This window comes from Dysidea avara, chromosome 14 (assembly GCF_963678975.1).
Source record: "Dysidea avara chromosome 14, odDysAvar1.4, whole genome shotgun sequence".
NCBI lineage: Eukaryota > Metazoa > Porifera > Demospongiae > Dictyoceratida > Dysideidae > Dysidea > Dysidea avara.
This window is the reverse complement of record NC_089285.1, coordinates 1,861,117-1,884,165: the sequence shown is the minus strand read 5'-3', so window position 1 is coordinate 1,884,165 and position 23,049 is coordinate 1,861,117. Positions and strand designations below refer to the sequence as shown.

Genomic DNA, 23,049 nt, shown 5'->3' with positions numbered 1-23,049 from the left:
GGCTTGATTCATGGCTTGTTGGGTAGTTACATAGGTGGCCGTAGTTGGAAGAGTGACTGTAGCTTGAAGGGCTTGATTCATGGCTTGTTGGGTAGTTACATGGGTGGCCGTAGTTGGAAGAGTGACTGTAGCTTGAAGGGCTTGATTCATGGCTTGTTGGGTAGTTACATGGATGGCCGTAGTTGGAAGAGTGACTGCAGCTTGTTGGGTATGATTCATGGCTTGTTGGGTAGTTACATGGGTGGCCGTAGTTGAAGGAAGGGTGACAGTAGCTTGATGGATTTGATCAGTGATTTGATGGGTTGCTGTAGTTGGATGGGTGGTATGACTACTGGGTGGCATTTCAGGAGCTCTAAACCCATCAGCCTGGAATTTCGTGGGACATATTAACTTGGCCAGTATCAGAGATAGTGTCTTGTTAGATTCACTGAGTTTAGATTGAACTACTGTGATTTCTTCTCTGAGTTCATCGCACACTTTGTTCTACAAAACGGAACATTACACACTGTAAACTACTGGGTACAAAATATGTAATAGCACCATTTACACACAATAATTTTATGTGTTTTATTTGTACATGACATTAGAGAGAGCTGAAAATTGGTTTTGGGGGCCAGCTGTGCAGGTAAGGAAACAACAGAAGTTTTAGTTTACTATTAAATATAAGAAATTCTTGAATAAGAAAGATCATCTTTGCTTGCAGCTACAGTGTATACTAGTGAACATTCCTACTTCAACTCATGCAGCCAGTGAATAGTATAAAGCCAATAGTACCGTATACCATATAGAACAACATTTTGATGGGGTATTTTGACGATTTGCATTGCAATTTGTCAAATTATTCCATCACAAAATTTAACCATTAATGTATTCTTCAATACAGTAATGAAACATTTCGTCAAAATTTTCTCATAAAAATGCTCAGTCGTCTGATTTGTCAAAATTGCACGTCTTTAACGACAGTGAAATCTGTCTTAAGGACATCTTGAGACCGACCAAGTATCCTCATCCTGATTTCCTAGGTCTTTCATGTAAATGGGTACTTTTGAGACCATTAGATTATACAGGTGTCCTCATTTTCAAGTGTTCTGATTAACAAGTTTCACTGTATACAGTAAGTCAGTCAGTCCAGAGACTTGTATGTAGATGACCTCATTGCTATTCACTATCCTTCTTGCTCCAATTTCTCGACTGTATGTATCCATGCTATTAAAAATTTAAAGAACAAGCAGAAGGAAAATTAAGAATTGAAACCCTGTAGGCCCCTTAGAAAAACTAAGGTTGGCACAAGTAACACTTGACTTTTATTGGTTCTAGTGTGCATTCATCTTTTTCTGACTGTTAAGCAGGAAGTGATTTAATGTGTCTAGTTTTATCCACACTTTATTTTAGGCACTGTTATACAGTATTTAGCAGTAGAAACCAAATAACTTGTGTAGCCTGCTATAGTAACTTGGATTGCATTGCATTACAATGACCCCATAGAAAAGAAATATTATTTACCATGTACTAATTCTTACATCCACTCCACACTATCTTACAAGTAAGTTACCTTGGCCCCGCCAGTGTAGTGGATGGGTTGACGAACTTCAGTTTCAGTGGCGTTCTGAAACAAAATCAAGTACTTCTATGACTTACTGCAGTACAGTACCTACCTGGCCTGCTCTTCCAGATTCTTTTTCTACAGTCTCACAGCATCTCATGAACTGTTATATAAATTATAGGCCCTCAACATACTGCGCATAGTTGCTTACCTGATCAGTTTCGTCATCACTATGAAAAAGCTCTATATCCTGTCCAGCATACGGTACAAGATTCTATATGGAATGAATGAAAGGAATACCATTTGTATAGTGTGTAGGTTACTATTCCATAGATGTGTGTACAAATAAATTGACAGTAGAAGTTCAGTCGATACTACTGTATATTGCTTAGCCTTTGCCTACAGGATCAGCATACAGTATTGTGCTGTGCTATCCTCAGGCTGACTGCTGTAAAAGATCAACTGGTCACATATGATGACTCTAATAAGAGGGTTATTTTAGTACTAAGAACATTAGATAACATTTATGATTTTATCCATAAACTACAAGTGAAGAATGGTAGAGCTACTAATAGTTACTGTAGCATAGATACTAGAGCTGAGTGATACTGCCATTTTAGTATCACGATCGATACTAAAGCCACTATTCATGATACTGAATAGTTCACGATACTTACAAATGTGTCAATCATAGCTGGTGCTACATAGTGTATTCCTCAGTATTCCTGCAGGAAGTCTTTAAAAGTAGCATCAAACTAGCCACTGTCAACCTTGTTTACAGTAACAGTTATTGTAACACATGCTTTGAAGTTATGTTATGGTGTTCACACCTCTCTGCAGGGGTAACCAGGTTATGACTTACAAGGATTCTTGAGCCTAGTACAGCATAACAAATGGATTTTTAATGACAATAATGTACAAGCATGGTATCATGATAGTTAATAACAAAATATCGCGATATATCACTAAAACGGTAGTATCGCTCAGCCCTAATAGATACAGTGGAAACTCCCTTATCTGGACCTCTATTATCCAAGCACCTCCATTGTCTTGACAGCCCAAATTATAGTCACACGGTTTGTAGTCTATTGACAATAATAAAGTTAGGGTTAGATGAAAGCACAAGTGAGAAGCTAAAGGTTGCTGTTTACCTGTTAGGTGGCTTGTTTCTTCTACTAATAATAATTACCACTTGGTTGCTAGGTGATAAAACATTTTTACATCACAGGTGAATGCTCTGTAGTGACTTCCCCCTTTGCCCACTAAACTGCATAACATGATAGCAATAATAATAATAATGTCTGCATTTAAAACAGTTACTTCAGCATATCAGCATGCATTTCTTAGTTTTGAACATTTCTGAGATACAGACATTAGTATGTACCAGACTGCCCAGATAAGAGAGGTCCCACTGTATTTTTCAAGTCTTTAACATAGAACACAGATATACTACATATTAATACCACTTTTATACCAGCTACTGAAAATACATCAACAGCTGATGATACTGTAATCACACCAATACTAGTACATATCTACAGGTATTGCACAACTATGAAGTCTTGCCTTTCTAATCTCATCTTCAGTAGAATTTATAACCTATGACCAAGAAGGACAACATCCATGAGTAACCAATATCATTTAGTATGGCAATCTTTGTAGTACTCTATATAAGTAGAGCGGCTAAGCTAAAAAAATGTTTACTTGCACCAAAGTTGGTACAACATTTGATTAATCCATACCTTTTTGCCATTAAAATTATCATCAATCTTATCACACACAAAGAAACCGACAAGTGCAACCAGTATGGAAAGCAATAAAAGTATCCAATAAAGAATAGCCTGAAGCTTAAAAGCAAGCAAAATATTGTCAGAAAAGCAGATCAAGAGAGTAAAGTATAGAATTACGCTACTAACATACACACTCTCAGGAGAGATTATGCACACCCATATGCAAAATTTCTCCTATATAATACAGGAGTATATACATTTAAATAGCATATCCCTACGCCAAGAGTTAATAATAGTGGAGGGAGAGTGTCTAACACTGCATAGGCCTGTAAAAAATGATCCTGAGAAATTCAAAGGGATTCTTTCTGTAAAACTCTGTAATTTGTAGTATTCTCCATAGGTGAAGATTGTTTCAATCATCACATTTCTTTGTTCTCTCAGTGTGCAATCATCACATTACCTTGTTCTGCCTGTGCGAACATTTTACACATCTGAAGGAATCCCTTTGAATTTCTCAGGATCATTTTTTACAGGCCTATGCAGTGTTAGACACTCTCCCTCCACTATTATTAACTCTTGCCTACGCTATGGTGTTTTCCCATAATATATAGGAATAACTTTGCATACCCCATGCAAATTACTCTCATATAATATAGGAGTAATTTCATGCAATATCCTATCCAAATGTGTTATCAGTTTGGTACTTTATCAAACAGGCTTTGCAGCAAAAGTGCTGGAGGTCTGAAGGATGTACACTCTGAACACCTGGTTCTACAGTTTGTTTCAAGTTGTTATATGAAGTATGTTTGAAAAGGTGGAGAAAGGAGAAAAACCCATGACTTGACCTCAAACCTGCAGCTGTCCAAGTAACGCTCAAACGCTTACAGGAGTCTGCAAGGCCATCAGGATGTTTTCTCCTTGTCAATTTAATGTATATGTGTCCATAGGAACTCTAGAGAGTGACTTATTATCTCAAATTACCCAATGTGGAACCAAATGGATATTAGTTTATTTATTAAGGTTTTACAGCACAGGTCAACTTCTTTGTGTCCCATTCATCTTTGCTGACAGAAACGGTGTTGAGTTTGCGGTAGCGTATGATGGCTTTGCTTCATGGAAATTATCCATATTTTTCATAGTGGCAACTTTGATTGCAGAGGTGCTTTTCAAATAGTTCTTTATTCGTAATGCTGTGTAACGGGTTGAACATAGCTGACAATGAAGGCATCACTTTTCAGGCGATAATTGACAGTTGGGGCCAGCAGCGCAATTTTTTTTCTTTTGATGTGGTATGCGCCAGTCATAATAATTTTATTTTACAAAAAAGTAAACAAAAAAATTATGCAAAATAATTAGAATTTTCAACTAGAGTAGAGACCATAGCACATCAACAAAAAGTAAACAAGCAGTAGTGCACGATGTTAAACCAATTTGCGTGTCACATGCATTTGTTTACGATGTAGTATATGTAAAACAAAACCATGGCCATTTCTTTAGCAAAGACACCTTCAGCAAGTGACTGCAGGGCTAAAACTATATCTTGGTTAATCTGCCAATGCATGGTAAACATTGTAAGCCAAACTCCAACTTTGTAGACTAATCCACACGGAAGTTATGGCTGTGAATGTAAGTGCCTGTAGTTTATTTTCATAATCACTGTACAAATCGATTTTCCTTGTTCTTCCTAATTTCCTTGTTGTTCCTAATTTTTATAGTTAGAGTTGGAGACCTTCCAACTCTAACTATAAAAACTTCTTCATCTTTTTTACTCTTGCTAGTCTTCTTCTTACTATTAATCTCCTTGTTCTTGTTCTTCTTACTACTACAAGTACTTGCCTTGTTCTTCTTACTACTAGTCTCCTTGTTGGCTATCCCGAGCTGTTCTTTCTACATGTCTTACAGTATTTCAATTTTAATATCATTTTAATATATGAATTCCGTAAGCTCTTTTGGGGGTTAAACCTAAAGCTAGTTATTTATGAAATGATGTACAGTAGCACAGTACGGGAGTCCAGAAATCACAGAGTACGGAATAGCAGATCATCGAATAAGCGAAACCTTAATTCTAAACAATTAAACTAATATTTTACTCTCAATGTGTTTATGCAGCTAGTGCTCACCTTGTAGCAGCTCCATTGAGAACGCAACCGTGATGGTTGAATGCTAAGGTGCCAAGCTTTAAATAGAATGTGCACTTAACTGTCCACTCTAGAACAATCTAACTAAGCTAAACTACTTTTTAATACACTTCACTACATAATCGTTACAAAACTACATATTCTTTCTACTATACTTGCTTACAATAGGGTGGCCTTTAAAAAGACTAAGCGCTATCACTCTAAAGTCTACCCTAGAATATCTATACTTCTTTCTATTCCATAACTCACTTAAGGTTACGGGATACCGTATAACATCTGCACACACGCGTGAGCATTTACAGGTATTTTTCTACTGTACAGCAATGTATCACCTTATCGCTTCAATTATAGTTTTATACTGTATTCACCTTCGTGAGAAGCCATTAACCCAAAGCATTTGCCGTAGAGAATCCAGTAGGGCGTGTCACAAATAATGAAAATCTTCTAGTCCAGAAACGGCGTACTCGAATTCCATTTCAATTATTTAAAGAGCTTTACTAATCCATGATAATAACTGTGAGGGACTGACGAGAGCTTTTTCAAATCATCTACACTATCGCTCCCACCCAAGCTATAACGGCAGCTTCCGAAGCCAATCTATTCTTTATAAAATTTACACTCGACCACTCGAAGGTGACATTCAAAAATCGGCTCGTCTGTCCCTAGCCGTGAACTTATTTTAGTGGTCTCTACCTCTAAAATAAGAATAGCTACATCGACAATCGAAATTTTTGGCTAGAAAACTCACTGTGCAAGCCCAACCATTTTTACGCATGCGTTCCATTAATCTGGCGCGACAAGTAACCGCATCAGATGTTAATATTATTCATTAGCTATCATTGTGAGCTCTTCTTGTACGCGAACGATTTTCAGCTGTAGATTACTGGTGCTTTTACAGGTAAGACACAGTATTGCATGCAGCTATGTAATATTACAATCCATACACAATTTATATGATGCAATAATAGATGATGCTAGCTACATGGGCTGCAAAAAGAATGCCAGTACTCATGTATCCAGAGGCAAATTTAAGAAGAGAAGGCCTCCAGTAAAGCCATCACAAGTGGTCCCTATCAATCCAATGCCACCATTAAATGGTAGCAGAATAATCAATCTGGAACACCTTCAGGACCACCTACAAGTCATCACTAGCCATGCTGCTTCTTGCCATTCACCCTCCAGCTGCAGTTTTTCCAGTGAACCTGTCACAGTTAGAGAAGAACGTCGTGATGGACACTTATTACTCACTGTCATAACTGTAGTGAAGACTGGATGACGTCGGACGTCATCCAAAGTGAAGGGTCTAACTGTCAAACCTCACTGGGAAGCCAACGTAGCAGCTGTGTGGGGTCAGATGTCTACTGGTGGTGGTCATTCAACACTTGTGGAAACTATGGCGGTGCTTGGTGTACCTGTTATGAACAAACGTAGTTTCATATCTACAGAAAGAAGAATTGGGGAATGGTGGGGTGCACTTCTGGAGGAATCAATGAAATTAGCTGGTCAAGAGGAGCGGGAGCTTGCTATAGCTAGGGGCACTACATGCCTGGGGGATCCAGCCATCACTGTCATACTGGATGGAGGTTGGAGCAAACGCACCCATAAGCACTCTTACAATGCCAAGTCTGGTGTGGCCATCATTATTGGGTATGAAACTGGGAAAATTTTGTTTATGGGAGTCCGAAATAAGTATTGCAGTGTATGTGCCCTAGCCACCAATGGTAAACCACCTGAACATACCTGCTTCAAAAACTGGGACGGCTCCTCATCAGCAATGGAGACAGATATCATTGTAGAGGGCTTCAAAATGTGTGTTCAACAACATGGTGTGAAGTACAGTAAATTTATTGGAGATGGTGATAGCTCCGTTCCGCATGCTCTAGTCAGCAGTATTCCTTGGGGCTTTGCCACTGAGAAGATTGAGTGTGCCAATCATGCTGTCAAGTGCTTTCGTACACATCTTGAGACAGTAGTAGTTGACAATCCACGCTACAAAGGAAGGGGAAAGTTAACAGAAGCTATGCGTAAACGACTTAGCAAGGCAGCTCGCTGTGCTATAGCGATGAGAAGCAAGGAATCAGATAGATCGTCAGCTATTGCCAAGTTGCAAAAGGATTTGATGAATGCCCCTTATCACTGTTTTGGTGACCATTCTAAATGTAGCACAGACTTTTGCAAAACAGCTCAAAAGAGTAAGTCAACATCAAGTAGCTTCAGCGAGTCAATTGTCTCCAGTGTATCAGTTGTTTCCAGCCTGTCGAGTGTCTCCAGTGTATCAGTTGTTTCCAGCCTGTCGAGTGTCTCCAGCGTGTCAGTTGTTTCCAGCCTGTCGAGTGTCTCCAGTGTATCAGTTGTTTCCAGCCTGTCGAGTGTCTCCAGCATGTCAGTTGTTTCCAGCCTGTCGAGTGTCTCCAGTGTATCAGTTGTTTCCAGCCTATCGAGTGTCTCCAGCATGTCAGTTGTTTCCAGCCTGTCGAGTGTCTCCAGCGTGTCAGTTGTTTCCAGCCTGTCGAGTGTCTCCAGCGTGTCAGTTGTTTCCAGCCTGTCGAGTGTCTCCAGCCCATTGAGTCTTTTCTCCAGTCCATCCAGTATCTCCAGCCCATTGAGTCTTGTCTCCAGTCCATCCAGTGTCTCCACTCCATCAAGCCTGTTGAGTGTCTCCAGCCTATCAAGTTTCTCAGGTTGCTCCAGTCCATCAAGTGGCACCAATTCACCCCAAACACCAAGTGTTCCTAGGCCAACAGCATACAGTGATAGAACACCCATCAATAACCCCACCACATCTAGTACCTGTTCTGTTCCTCCTCCATCAAACTCCGTCTGTGATATAAGTCCACAAGATCTCTGTGAGCTGACTATAGAGCATGAATAGCACTGGGTAGATGCCACAAATGATGAATGCCTTGAAGAAGTACGTGATATTCCAGCAGCCAAGGAGAGTGATATCCAACGAGCCCTCAGTAGGTTGGTAGGAAAAGCTCCAGAACTAATCGGTAAGGTAAATAGAATACAAACCATTATTTTACAACAGCTACGTATATTATAGGTAATTTCACAACTAACCTTGCAGAGAGTTGGATGCACATCCGTTCCAAGTTTGACAGTGGAAAACAGATTAACCGGATCCAAAGTGGTTCATGGTAGGGTCGTTGTGCTGGTGCCGGTCTCCGATGTAACATGGGACCATCTTGGGGACCAGAGGCATGGCAGGAGGCTGTAGGAGTTCCACCATCCAAGGTGTTCCAAACTGCTGCGTCGAAGATGAAACAACAAGTGGAGCAGGATCGAAAACGGAAGGCAACCGATAAATCTAAACAGCAGAGGAAGCAAGCTAAATACAATGCTGTTGACAACAGTCTAAGTTCAAGAAGAGCGTATGCCAGGTAATACACACACCACATACATACAAACTACACATGTACACCGTACCATATAAACACATTCTACATACAAGCACACACTAATTACAACTTACTAAAATGTTCTTTTTAGGCATGATGGTGGAGTTGATGTAGATGATGTTCCAAACAACCTTCCTTCTTCTCATCTTCAGGACCTTGTGCTAAGGTTCTATAGAACCACCGTTGTTATCAGTAGCACCAAAATGAAGGAGATTGAGCTGCTTACTTCCAAGCACAGTGATGATGACCATGCTTCAGTGATCTGGAAGTCTGAAAGGAGACTAAGAATCACCTCAACCAGTGTGAAGGCCATTTGTCAGCGACGTGCAACCACACCAGCTGCACCTCTAGTAAAGCAGATGTTGTACAACAGTTTTAAAGGTAACGCAGCAACTAGATACGGATTGACACAAGAAAAGGCTAGCTCAATTAAGTACCTTGAATGGCTACAGACTCACTGTGGATCAGTAGGAGCCTCAGTAAACCAGAACTGTGGGCTCATTGTTTCATCCACTTATTCCTGGTTAGCTGCCACACCTGATGGACTAGTGATTGATCCATCAGCTTCACCTCTACCACCAGAAGGCCTAGTAGAATTTAAAAATCCATACAGCTACAGGGATAGCCTGTTACAAAATGCGATTGACAACAAGAAATGCTGTTGTTTGACCGATGTTGAAGGGCGTTTTTCGTTGAAACACAGCTACGAGTACTACCATCAAGTACAGTTTGCAATGCTTTGTACTGGTCGAACCTGGTGTGATTTCTTTATCTCTGCCAAGGACAGTTTCGGGGAGAGAATCAGGTACGATGAAGAGTTTTGCTTGTCACTACTCCCCAAATTGAAACGCTTCTACTTTTGTGCCATTCTGCCAGAGCTGACCGTTCCTCGTCAGCTAATACGCGAACCCAAGGAGTGGATAACTGACGAAACATTGTGGATGCAGCAAGTGGAATCCTCGTCTTCCCCTTGAACTTCTCTATGATGTACTGTAAATCTTGAAAAGAAAGTGTAGCGATCGTTTTTCACACTTTTGTTCCTTGAAGATAGACTAAATACCGTTATTACTTGTACACTAATAATATCACTGTTGTAACTACTATTATATCCTTCTTTCTTGTTCTGTCTTCCTCAATAACAATCGAGATAACAATAACCGCGAGGTAGCATATTACTCACTACACACGCAAAATTACGTAAGAAATTTTTTCAGTCAGGTTATTAATTACATCCGGTAGCGATGGGTATCCCGTAACCTTAATCATCCTTCTCCCAGCATGTTCATAATAAATTCGAAGGTCAAATGCTAGTTTCATCTCCTATCACTTAGTACAGCATGATTCTAATAATTTTGGGCACTTATTCGCTTAATGTATACAAGTATGGCAAAAAGAACTTGTAGTTTTGTAGCGATTGTGTAGTAAAGTGTAATAGACAGTAGTTTAGCTTAGTTACGTAGATTGTTCTAGAGTGGATAGTCATACTCTATTAAAAGCTTGCCACCTTAGATTCAACCATCGTGATTGGGTACTTGACAGAGTTGCTACAAAGTGATCAGTGTCTATAAAAGGTTATAATATTTAGATAAACGTTTATAATTTAAAAATATATATATTCTACTATTCCGCTATTCCGTATTTTCTACAGCCCCATATAGTACAAGACAAACACTATAATTCTACAATGAGTTTACATGTATATTGTACATGAAGTGAAAGCTTGTTTGATGTACTACAATAATACTTTAAACAATACCCCAATCAAACATGTCTTTGAGGTATCTTTCAAGAATTATCCAAGCTCCTGTTTTCTTGAAAGAATTGTGCAAGTAGCTTGCATGATAATATCTTAATCTTGTGCAGGAAAGATATATCTGGCAAGTAGCTTGCATGATAATATCTTGCCTTGAGCAGGGAAAGATATATCTGGCAAGTAACTTGCATGATAATATCTTGCCTTTAGCAGGGAAAGATATATCTGGCAAGTAGCTTGCATGATAATATCTTGCCTTGAGCAGGGAAAGATATATCTGGCAAGTAGCTTGCATGATAATATCTTGCCTTGAGCAGGGAAAGATATATCTGGCAAGTAGCTTGCATGATAATATCTTGTCTTGAGCAGGGAAAGATATATCTGGCAAGTAGCTTGCATGATAATATCTTGCCTTGAGCATTTTGGCCATGCATGCACACATGCAGCTATATAGCTATATATATAGCTACTGTTTCTTTAATTAACTGCAATCAGTGACTCAAATTCAATCATTTTTGCATAAGTCTTGAATTGGTTGCATCAGACCAGGGGTGGTGGAGCAAGGAGCCAACTTTGACAATGAAAGTACAACAGTAGAGTTTGAACCATACAGCAGACATGGATACCTTTCATGAAGGTCTTGGGGCTTGCCCCCAGGAAAAATTTATATTCTAGAAGTTCTGAAGTAGCACTTTAGATGATTTTCACACCTTTTTACAAATAAACTAAGTAGCTGCTTAACAGCTTTTGTAAAAGAGTGGTTGACTGCTCTATTAGAGTATCTCGATCTTAATTCCAATATAAATTTAGTTTGTGATATCAACTAGGGAAAAATCTGTTTCATGACTAGTATTATATTTTACCACTGCAATCAGGGGCGGATTTAGGATTTCTAAAGGGAGGAGGGGGGGGGGGGGGGGGGGGGGGGGGGGGGGGTGGGGGGGCTGCAGTCTGTTAAAAGTATATGGAGTTATGGCTAGATGTGTGAAGCACACTGCAAAAGCATGCTGAAGCTAGAGGGGATCTGGGGGCATGCCCCCCCCAGGAAAATTTTGAAAAAATAGATGCCAAAATGAGGTAATTTGGTGACATTTTAACATAAAAAAAATGCTTACTGCCTGTTATTTTATAGGATTTCACCATCATTATACTGACCTTTTACCTATTATGGTGAAACTGTGGACCATTAAATAGGGTACATATAATTGAACCTACCCAATCTGTAGAGCTACAGAAAGTTTACAGCACAAAAATTGCTTCAGATTACATAGTTAGTTGATCCAGTAATGCTTCTTGTTAAAACACACTATAATACAATAAAATAACTAATTTGGCTAGCTACACAAACTTAATTGAAGAAAGAAAAATTATGAAGTGTTTTAAAACTAACTACTCACTACTAAAATGATTTAATAATGTCATGCGTCGTGGCTGACTAATAGCAAATCCCCTACTACCTCTTCTGGGGTAAGTGTTTCAAAGCTGCCTTGATGGCTGTGAAGCAGAGCTAAACCATTCAGTCTATCCTGTCCCATGCTGCTGCGTAGTGATGACTTGACTATTCTCAATACGCTAATGGATCGTTCACACTCACAGCTATTTACAGGCAGAGTTGCCATTATCCTAAGTAGAACGTTGATGTTAGGGTAGAAGTCTTTGTCTGCATGACGTAATGCCTTTTCAGGTGTATTCAGTTGAGAAGCCAAATCTGGGTGAGCTATCCAATGCTGCTGCCACAGATCAAGTTCTGCATTAAAAGATAATGAAGCTAGTAGCTATAGGTCATCTTCATACAGTTGTAAAATAGCTGGAAAACTTTCCCTATCTATTACAATGTGTGACCTACTAATGGTTACAGGCAACAAACTAAGAAACTCAAAAACATTTTGTGATGCATTTTCATCAAATCTTAACTCAATTTCATTAATCAAATGATCTAACAGAGATTAAGACGATAATAGTCAGTTGGGTTTTGAGCCGGAATATTTTGTCGGTGTTGCTGTCTACTCGCCAAGTGAGGAGTGCACTCTTCAACGCCAACACTTTGTCATGGTTTGCTTGTGGATGCGGGAATGAAAACAATTCACATCCCGGCGAAGCCTTTTAAGAGATGATTTCAAAGTGTTAATTTCATGATGAGCTCGAGCAATATCCACATAAGAGCCTTGTAGTTTAACACTCAAGCCCATCGTAAACATTCTGAGTGGCTACCAATGTTATAATAAAGGAAAATTGTGACATTGATAACAGAAAAGACTGCGTCTGATCTGGTTTCTCTATTCCATTCTGTACATGAACTGCCAGCAATGCATTCCAGACAACAAAGTATTGGTAAGAATAAATCGCAAAATGATGTTCTACCCATCTGGTTTTGCACATTTCCTTAAATTTCTTCGTTTTTCACCAGCAAAAAGATCTTCCATCCACTTTTCTAGTTCAGTCTGTCTCTGGTGAATTCTTTAAAAAGCGTGCAATAGAGTCTGCAGTTGTCATCATATTGTTAACTTCACATATGTTGCAACATTTTACAACACATACGTAGATTAAGCCTATGAGAGGCACAGTGTGTATAGATTGCTTTAGATCTAATACATGCAGCTGCACCTTTTGATTTTCCAGCCATAGCACCAGCACCATCATATACCTGTCCTCGTATAAGATTTGGATCTAGCTCCCATTTTGCCAAATTTTCAAGGATGTTTGATGCAATAGCTTCGCCAGTGACTCCACTTTCGCATGAATGAAAGCAAAGAAATTTGTAGCAACTCGAGTGTTTACCTGTAAATCAATTGAAACAGTTCTATTCATCATTGCACTTGGTACAGCCAGCTGATGAAACTTATGCCCTTTATTACCAAAATGCTCATTCAAAACATTTAGGGCTTTTTTAAAATTAGTAAGTGGTCGATTAACTAGTGTACCTAATTGTTAGCCTTTTACGTCACCCTGCGCAAAAAGTACGCAGACCTTACAGTACCCACCATCCGCACTTTTAGAGTAAACTAAACCATTGTATTTACTCAACCAGCTACCCTGAAAGCGCCTTAACTGCTTACCAAAATTGCCAAGTGGAAATTGGTATGTAGAGCAAGCACAGGAAGCACAGGAAACAGGTGGTTGTTCAGTAAATAAAACTTCTCATAGTCAATAAGCCCCCTATTAGCTTTAAGCTGAACAACTTGATGCAAGTCTCCTGAATTCACCACTGGGTCTAATTCTACACTGCCAGCTTGGCAATGCTCATTTGTTGACTGACCTTATTTCAGAATCTAAAGCCAGCACTTCATCATCCACAATTTTATGGTTATCGAGTGTCGTACCATCAGAGGACATTGATGGACTGGTTTGGTGACCGGGGTAAGCCGTTAAATCTGAGGACACTGATGAACTGGTTTGGTGACTGAGCTCAGCTGTTAAATCTGAGGACAGTGATGAACTGGTTTGGTGACTGAGCTCAGCTGTTAAATCTGAGGACAGTGATGAACTGGTTTGGTGACTGAGCTCAGCTGTTAAATCAGAGGACATTGATGGACTGGTTTGGTGATCAGGGTAATTAAGCCGTTAAATCTGAGTCAATGAATTGGTTTGGTGACTGGGGTGAGCCGTTAAAGCAGAGGATGCTGATGAGCTGGTTTGGCCAACTAGATATATCGGTAGAGACCAATGTGATTGATTGTCGCTGACTGTCAGCTGCTGAACTGCTGGATGTGCTATACAAGCAACAAGCATAATATTATATGAAATATAGTCTTGTACAAATGACCTTGTAAGCATTGCTAAAATCCAATAGGCATAATAGCTAGGTGTTAGTATAGTAAACAGTATTAAGTTATATAGCAAAACTACAGTGTAATACACAGACATATGCATATTACAAACAAAAAATTATTACCTGCCACTAGCTTTGTAGAACTGAAGTATACTTACCCCCACAAGAATTACCTCTTTTAGCCATAGCAATAAAGTCATAGAAAACCCAAACCCACAATGCATTTGTACAAATTGCAAAACCCACAATTATAATTTTTACAGAATAAATATGGAAGTTCTAAGGTGGGTTGATGTGTATTTGTATTATTAGTGATGATTTAATTATGCTAAGACAAAAAAGTTCATTGTACTCTTTAGTGTATTGATCAAATAGTGAGGGGGGGCTTCAGCTCAGCCCCCATAGCCGTGCACCCCCCCTAAATCCGCCCCTGGCAATTGCCAAACAGCTAACAAGATATACTATTTCTAGCAAAATTATAACAATTTTAAGGTACACTCCCGTATACCCTCAACTCGAGCTCTGCTTGTATATGATAATTATCTTAATTACCTTCTTCAGGGTAATTAAGATATATCTGGCAAGTAGCATGGTTTTTACCTTGTGTATGGTATAAAGATACCTCTTGCAAGTAGTCCGCTAGCTGGTAAATTGCCAGTATAGTGTAGAAGCTAATGGTAATGTTTCTTCTATGTATAGTATATGCATGCATGGAAATCAACCTAATTTGGCTATATCTTATACATTCACAGTTTTAATTTAATGCTGCTGTATATCTGTGTGTCTTGAACATTTGTTACTTTCTTGATACAGTGACGTGGACCTAGCTTTTGAAATACCATATCACCTGTATCACCTTCACTGCCCTAGCTATCACGCCTGAATATTTGCCAGCCACTGCAGCGCCACTTAATTACTACAGTCTTCCCCAACAAAACTCTGTACAATTAAGGTTCATAAATATTATATTCTCGTATAGTTTCCTTTTCTTGAGAAATCTAGTACGCCACCAGCGGTGAGTTCTTTCACAACAAACTTGATGCTAATTAGTCGCAATTAACCTCCCCAGATTATAATCGCGCTCAGCTTTTCAAAGTTATACTACATCTTCTAACAGTCTCCAATCATCAAATTTCTCTCTATTTCCTCGTGTCCATTAAGCCGTAGCCACGGTTAGCGAGTTGGTTCGCTCCAGCGCGATTCTTGGAAACGTACATGATGGTTGGCTGCTTTCAGAAATCTTAATGACAGCACAACTATTAACGTTTAGTCGGGATTGTCATATCGGCTAAATCTCGATTAGGCAGTCTACAAATGCTCATCCTCTACCTGGCATTCGACGTGTGCGATATACGGAAACTTCCTGTACCATATACTATATGTAAAGACCTTTCAGCTTCCGTTAGAACACTTGCTGATTGCGGACATCACGTGATACGAATAATTATTGGCGTGTCATGTGGTGCACGTAATACGCAAGTGTTCAAACGGAAGCTGAAAAGTCTATACGGAAATGAAATCGTTTTAGGCCTTACTTGCATGCATGGCTTCAATTGCGCAACCCTGCACTATAAAACCTCAGTGTTCATTGCACACGTGTCTAGAGGTTCTTTTCAGTGTAACTAGATAGCTAGCTATTCCCGTCCGTTTCGGCTTAGTAGCTATGTATTCTGAAAGTGATTCAGCGTCAGCGAGCGAAGGCGAAACCAGTTACATGGAAAGCGTGACAGTCGAAGCCCAGAAAAGCCGGCCGAAAAGAGACGTCAGGCCTTCCCGTAAAGTTCGGGAGCAGGAGCAGAGAAACGAACCAGGTGGTATCCAGGCAGCCGCGACTGATGGAAAACATGACAGTAAGTTGAGGCTATATGTTTCCGATCTAGGCGCTATAGAGTATAGCTACGTATATATAGTGACTAGCTGTCACTAGCTGAGCTTTGACTTTGAAATACATGCATGCAGAATATAATCCTATAGCTATATTGTTAGGATGTATCTATATTAGCTGTGACATTGCTCGATCTTTCCTCTTTTTCTAGAATTCCTAGTAAAGTGTGAGCAAACTGGAGTATTCTATACAGCCACTCAATCAGACCTCTTTGTCAATAATGAAACTTTAGATCAAGTAAAGAGAAAGGATTTGGTGAAAGGTGCCAGCCTTGTGATGGAGCAGGGTGACAAGATGTATACAGTCATGTTCATCAGAGGTAAATACATACAGCACTGACTCTTTTCTATATGCTAATGTCCGTAATTGTTACATTATATGTATACGGTAGTTATATAACGTATATATTGTTACTCAGTAGCTACGTAGCTAATTTCAAGTTAGTGCATCAACTATAATCGTCATAATTATATCATCTAATGTCAATGTGGCCTACTGCGAAGGCCACCTTAATTCTGGTGGCTTTGAGTGATGCTGGTAGTTCCAGCTGTCCAGCACTTTGACAGCTGGGCCAGGGTAGTGGCAAGGGCAGTGCATGTAGTTATATATAGTCGTACTGTGTAGCTATCTGTGTGTTTTCATATATAGAAAAGCCTGAAAAGGATGCAATTACCTCTAAGAAGAGAGGAAATAGTGATAACCCTCCAAAGGTAAGGCTGTGTGCTTGTTCCTATTTTATGGAGTTATATGCTTATGACTAGTTAGTCGACATAGCATGCCGTTCATACACTATATAGTTACATTGTGTTGTGGTTTCACATCCTCATTTTTTAATTTATCGCCGCAACTAGCTATACTGGTATAAAAAATCCATGTGACCCTAATATTTTAATGCTTTTAGTTGGAGGATAGAGTTTAAAGCTACCACCTGATTAAATATATTGATCTTATGTTGTACGTATATCATTAATAGTGATGCAATGGTGTACAGTTAAATTATAATGTATTTTTTGCCTTTCAGGATCCCAAGAAGCAAAAACCATGGCCGTTCAAATTTGATCAAATGGTAAAGTGAAGTGCACAGTCATTGTATAGTGATAACACAGGAAAATTTTCATAATTCCCGTGATGGGAATTATAAAGGGAATGCTACTATTCCCATCACTGATTCCCATTATGGGGAAAGTGGAACAATTCCCATCATGGGAAAGTTTTAAATTCCCATCATGTGTATAAGCAATTCCCATAATGGGAATACTAATTATTCCATTGTGGGAATCCTTATTCCCATCATGGGTACATTGAAATTCCATAGCATTATATCTATTCCCAACATGGGAATGGTGAAGTTCCCATTGCATAAATTCTATTCCCATCATGGGTATATTGAAGTTCCCGTTACATTAATTTAAATTCTATTCCCTTCGTGGGAATCGTAAAATTCCCATTTCATTAAATTGTATTCCCATCATGGGTATATTAAAATTCCCATCATGTAAAGTCTATTCCCATAATGGGTATATTGAAATTCCCATAATGTATATTCTATTCCCATTATGGTAATGCTGAAACTCCCATTGCATAAATCCTGTTCCCATCATGGGTATATTAAAATTCCCCTTATGTATAGTCTATTCCCATAATGTGTATATTGAAATTCCCATTTCGTAAGTTCTATTCCCATCATGGGTATATTAAAATTCTCCTTATGTAAAATCTATTCCCATAATGTGTATATTGAAATTCCCATTTCGTATGTTCTATTCCCATCATGGGTATATTAAAATTCCCGTTGTGTAAAGTCTATTCCCATAATGGGTATATTGATATTCTCCTTATGTAAAATCTATTCCCATAATGTGTATATTGAAATTCCCATTTCGTATGTTCTATTCCCATCATGGGTATATTAAAATTCCCGTTGTGTAAAGTCTATTCCCATAATGGGTATATTAAAATTCTCCTTATGTAAAATCTATTCCCATAATGTGTATATTGAAATTTCCATTTCGTATGTTCTATTCACATCATGGGTATATTAAAATTCCCGTTGTGTAAAGTCTATTCCCATAATGGGTATATTGAAATTCCCATTACATAAATTCTATTCCCACCATAGGTATGTTTTATGGACGTTTTGTCTTGTGATATTGTTGTCATATGATGTGGAGTTAAATCCTGGACCTGTGCGTTATCCATGCTCGGTATGTTACAAGCCTGTTCGTGTTAACCAGCGGGCTTTACAGTGTGATGTTTGTGCCTACTGGTGCCATTGTGTTTGTTGTGGCGTGGATGCTCGATCTTATAAAGTTTTACAGAATACTAAGACTTTTAATTGGACTTGTCCAAAGTGTATTGCTGATGCTTTACCGTTTCATGACTGTTCGGTGCTGAGCTCTTCTTTTACTAGTGATGTATCTGAAATTGCTGACAACAGCAGCTTTGTTGAGTTACCCTTATCTTCGCCTGCTGGGCTGAGAATAGCCAATTTGAATTGTCGCAGTTTGTTGTCAGTCGCTGATGAAGTGTTTGATCTTTTAACTCAAAATCATATTGATATATTTGCCGTGACTGAAACATGGCTGGACTCTTGTATTGGTGATTGTGAGATCTTTCCTTACTCTTCAGGTATTAGTATTGTTCGTAGAGACAGGAATCGTCATGGTGGAGGAGTCGCCTTTCTTCTTTCACCTAGAGTTAAATTTGTTGTGAGAGATGAATTATCTGATGGTCAAATTGAGTCGGTTTGGTTGGAACTTTTCCCTGGAACTAAAAGGAACATGCTGATCTGTTGTGTATATCGTCCTCCATCCCAACATGCTTTTTTCGATAAGTTTTTATCTGAGTGTGAGGCAGCTCAAATGCATTGTCCTCGGCTGTCAGTACTTGGTGATGTTAATGTTGATCTCTTGAAGTCGTCTTGTTCACTGACTAAATTGTTCTTGTCCATCATGAAACAGCTACAACTTACTGATCTTGTGTATGTGCCAACTAGAGTTACCATTAACAGTTCTTCACAGATTGATGTTCTTCTCACTACTGATGTACATTGTTTTGATGCTACAAGGGTATATCCTTTTAGTGGCAGCGATCATTGTTTGATTGTTAGTCACTTTTATTCCAGGGGGTTTCGTGCTGACTCTCCATCTCACCGGATTATTTCTGTTAGAAACTATCAAAAGCTTGATAAAGATAAGTTAGATGAAATTTTTATGTGTGATGATATCTGGGATGATGTCTTATCGAAGTTTGACAATCTCTCTGACTGTTTGGAATGTTTCAATTTAATTATTAATGGGTTGCTATATAAACTGGTACCTCTTAAGAATTTGAGAGTTCGTCAGCGGGATTGCCCTTGGCTATCGAATGCTTCTCTTACTAAGGCGCGTCGTCTGCGTGATATTGCTCATAGAAAAGCCTTGAAATCTGGCTCTCTGTCGGACTGGTCATCATATAAATCTCTTCGTAATAGGGTGAATTCCATGCTGCGGTCTGCCAAGGTTAAATATTTTGAAAATCTATCATCTTCACTTAAGAGTACTCCTACCAAGTTTTGGAGACATTTTCGATCATTGTCAAGGAGCTGCAAGCCTTCAAATGGTATACAACTTTCTGTTTCTGCAGATGTGTTCAATGAGTACTTTCTTTCAATTCCACACAAAACAATTGCTAACGTGACTGGTAGTGTGCCAGCTTGTGAGTTTCTAGAAAAATTTCTGGAGAATAAGTCTGTGCCTCAGATGCGGTTCTCTTGTGTTGATGTTGGGACGGTGTCATCTGTTGTTACTAACCTAAATGTTCATAAAGCTACTGGAGCTGATGGGGTCTCTGCTCGGTTTGTTAAAGCTTCTCCTTTTATGGTGAGGGTGATTACTGTGTTGATTAATCGATGTATTGAAAGCTCCACTGTTCCCAATCAGTGGAAGCAGGCTATTGTGACCCCAGTGCCTAAGGTGAAGCACTGTACTAGTATGTCTCACTTTCGTCCAATTTCTGTGTTGCCTACTTTATCTAAGATACTTGAGCGTATCCTGTATGATCAAATGGTTTCACATCTGAACAAGTACAATCTACTGACACCTCATCAGTCAGGATTTCGTTCTGGTTATTCCACTCATGATGTGCTGCTGTATGTAACAGATAAATGGATTAGGGCTATTGATAGAGGTGAATACACTGGAGCTGTGTTTTTGGATCTGGCTAAGGCCTTTGATACTGTTGATCATGCGATTCTGTGCTCTAAGTTGCAGTGTTATGGTTTTCACGGAGCGTCTTATGCCCTGTTATGTGACTATCTGTTAAATCGACAACAACGTCTGGTGTTTAATGGTAACACATCAGACTGGGGCACTGTTACAATTGGTGTGCCCCAAGGATCTGTTTTAGGTCCATTGCTTTTTGCTTTATACATCAATGATTTGCCATCTGTCGTTGATTACTCTACTATGGACCTGTACGCTGATGATGCTGAGTTACATTATAGCCATTCAGACTTGGGTGTTGTGGAAGCACAAGTTCAATCTGATTTGGACAAGGTAGCTCGGTGGATCAGTAGTTCTCATTTATGTCTTAATGTTGTGAAGTCAACTGCCATGCTCATTGGAAGTCGGCAAAGAATTTCGGGCAAAAGTTTTAATGTCTCAATTGGGGGTATGGCTTTAAGCCAAGTTGACTCTGTTCGATATTTGGGTGTTATAATTGATCCCACATTATCGTGGTCCTTACATATCACTAATATAGCCTCTAGAGCTAGATCAAGACTCTCATCAATCTTTCGGTATGGAACTTTGACACCTGCAGTGCTATGTTTGCTTTATTCAGCTTTTGTCCTACCATTGTTTGATTACTGTGATGTTGTGTGGTGCCCCACCACCGCTAAGTTTACTGCACTGATTGAAAGAACTCACTCTAAGTTTATGAAAAAATTGCCAGCATTGTACCAGAGCAAGTTTTCCTTTACTTTGGTGGAACGTCGTAAGTTTCATACAGCTATACAGATCTTTAAATCTATTCACCAGAAGCTACCTTCGTATCTCCACAATATATTTCACTATTCCAGAGATATCACAGGTCATATTGGTCGAAACATTAATAGACTCTTTGTTCCTAGAGTAAACAACAATTATGGGAAAAGAAGTTTTTATTACAGGGGAGCTATGATATGGAACAGTTTACCATCAACTGTTACTGAAGCAACCAACTTATCTAAATTTGTACGGTTATATCATGATAAATTTAGTTGATTGTATCTGTGTAGTTTTGTGTACTGTTCTTTGTATACCCTTTTGTGTTGTATGTTTATGTATGTATGTATGTATGTATGTATGTATATATGTATTTGTGTATGTATGTATGTATGCTTGTTTCGCAGGGCTCCACTGAAAATCAGTGTTTTTCACTGAGTGGAATCCCTGTTTAAATATTACAATTACAATTACAATTACAATAGGTAGGTTTCACTGTACACGAAATAGCAGATACGGAAGATAACTGTATAATATTATCATACATGTATATGTGAAGAGTACAATCATAGATTAGAATGATACGCATGTAATCAAACGTACAGCTAGTCTCTGAGTCAAAAAGATTCTATTTCCTTTAGTACATCCTCTCTACTTAGGTTATTAATATCGGCTTCATCTTTAACACTGACAACACCCTCTCTCAAGAGTAGGGAATCAAGCGGAATTATTAGATCTTTTTTGTCACATTTAGAAAGGTTTTTCTTTTCCTCGCTGGTACAGTACAGTCTGGCAGCAGAATACAGTTGGGATCGTGACACATTCCTTATGTTGTTTATACTAAATGCACAGAAAATGACAGCTGTGGCACTCTGCTTAGTCAACTCTATAATTCAGAGAAAAACACAAAACAGACAGGATAATTTTTTGGTAAGTAATTGTTAATTATAATGTACATGATTATATCAAGTATTGTTATAATAATTGCTTAAAATAACTATATGTTCTTTTTTGGATATATGTAACACAATTTTAGGTTTGCTGAATTGAGTTGGTTTTGGGACTTGCGTCAACAGTGGATGCTCCCATTTAGATGCACTTCTTGCAAGCATGTTATCAGTACTGATCACATCACCAAGAGTCTAGGCCAAGAAGGTTTTCATGGGCAAGCAATATCTCTGCTGTGTCCCCACTGCTGCAGTCGAGTTGAACATACACTTCATTATGCCACTGGTGACCCTCGTAATATAGCACTTATTGCAAACTGGGATGGCTGGCAGCCATTTTCTACATCACTGAAGCATAGCTGCGGTATGAATTCTACTAGTTCAAGTGACAATATTTTGCAACCATAAAAATATTGTTTTTTTAGGATCTTTTGAAGTGCAAGTAGCTACAATGACTAAATTGGAGAGGTGCAAGGTTGACGAAGTGTATGTTTGTGGGTTTGTGCCGAGCTATGCTTTGCCCAATCGAGCACCATGGTCATTAGACCCATTTTTGGACCCACTCATTACAGAATTGGAAGATGCTTTTATTGATGGTATATATAATTATTATTAATAAAGGACATACATATTGTATATATACCAATTATTACACGTATAGGTATTTCAGTCAACTATTCTGCAACGATTGGGGGCATTGAAGTTGGACCTGCTGTAATTCGATGTATTTTACTATGTTGGACTGGTGACCATCCTGCCCAGTGTGAGGTTGGAAAGTTTTTAGGAACAGGTGGTGCACATCCTTGCAGACGTGATAAAGTAGAAGGTACTTAGTTTCACCTTATTATATCATCTTATTTAAGTAATGTAAGTATAGGAGCTCGATCCAGCAGTGGGAGCAACCAGTTGTACTACGGAA

At 38.9% G+C, this 23,049-nt stretch overlaps 2 protein-coding genes and 1 long non-coding RNA gene across 3 annotated transcripts in view; all 3 read right to left on the bottom strand.

Moving 5' to 3' along the window:
- Positions 1-1,481: 1,481 nt before the first annotated feature.
- The window catches only part of LOC136244747 (uncharacterized), a 36,559-nt gene continuing 14,991 nt past the window's right edge, over positions 1,482-23,049 (bottom strand). The window contains exons 3-6 of the mRNA XM_066036309.1: positions 3,110-3,142; positions 1,755-1,817; positions 1,656-1,706; positions 1,482-1,606 (exon numbers count right to left, since the gene is read on the bottom strand). Of these exons, the coding sequence (XP_065892381.1) occupies positions 1,538-1,606; positions 1,656-1,706; positions 1,755-1,817; positions 3,110-3,142 (216 nt within the window). The 3' untranslated portion in view covers positions 1,482-1,537. The remainder of the gene's footprint in view (positions 1,607-1,655; positions 1,707-1,754; positions 1,818-3,109; positions 3,143-23,049) is intronic.
- On the bottom strand, positions 6,728-8,497 carry LOC136244769 (uncharacterized). The gene is made up of 4 exons (XM_066036327.1): positions 8,475-8,497; positions 8,202-8,397; positions 7,152-8,143; positions 6,728-6,823 (listed from the first exon to the last, which is right to left on the bottom strand). The coding sequence occupies exons 1-3, from the start codon at positions 8,495-8,497 to the stop codon at positions 7,625-7,627; spliced, it is 738 nt and encodes a 245-aa protein (XP_065892399.1). The 3' UTR covers positions 6,728-6,823; positions 7,152-7,624.
- Positions 8,526-9,986, bottom strand: LOC136244694 (uncharacterized). The gene is made up of 3 exons (XR_010695527.1): positions 9,271-9,986; positions 8,887-9,205; positions 8,526-8,721 (listed from the first exon to the last, which is right to left on the bottom strand). It is a non-coding gene; the product is annotated as an uncharacterized lncRNA (long non-coding RNA).

Coding starts and splice junctions, on each gene's coding strand:
- LOC136244769 (XM_066036327.1), bottom strand. CDS start 8,497: ATGTGCATCCAACTCTCTGCAAG. Junction 8,398..8,474: donor TGCATCCAACTCTCTGCAAG/GTTAGTTGTGAA, acceptor CTTACCGATTAG/TTCTGGAGCTTTTCCTACCA. Junction 8,144..8,201: donor ATGGAGGAGGAACAGAACAG/GTACTAGATGTG, acceptor CTGTTGGCCTAG/GAACACTTGGTGTTTGGGGT.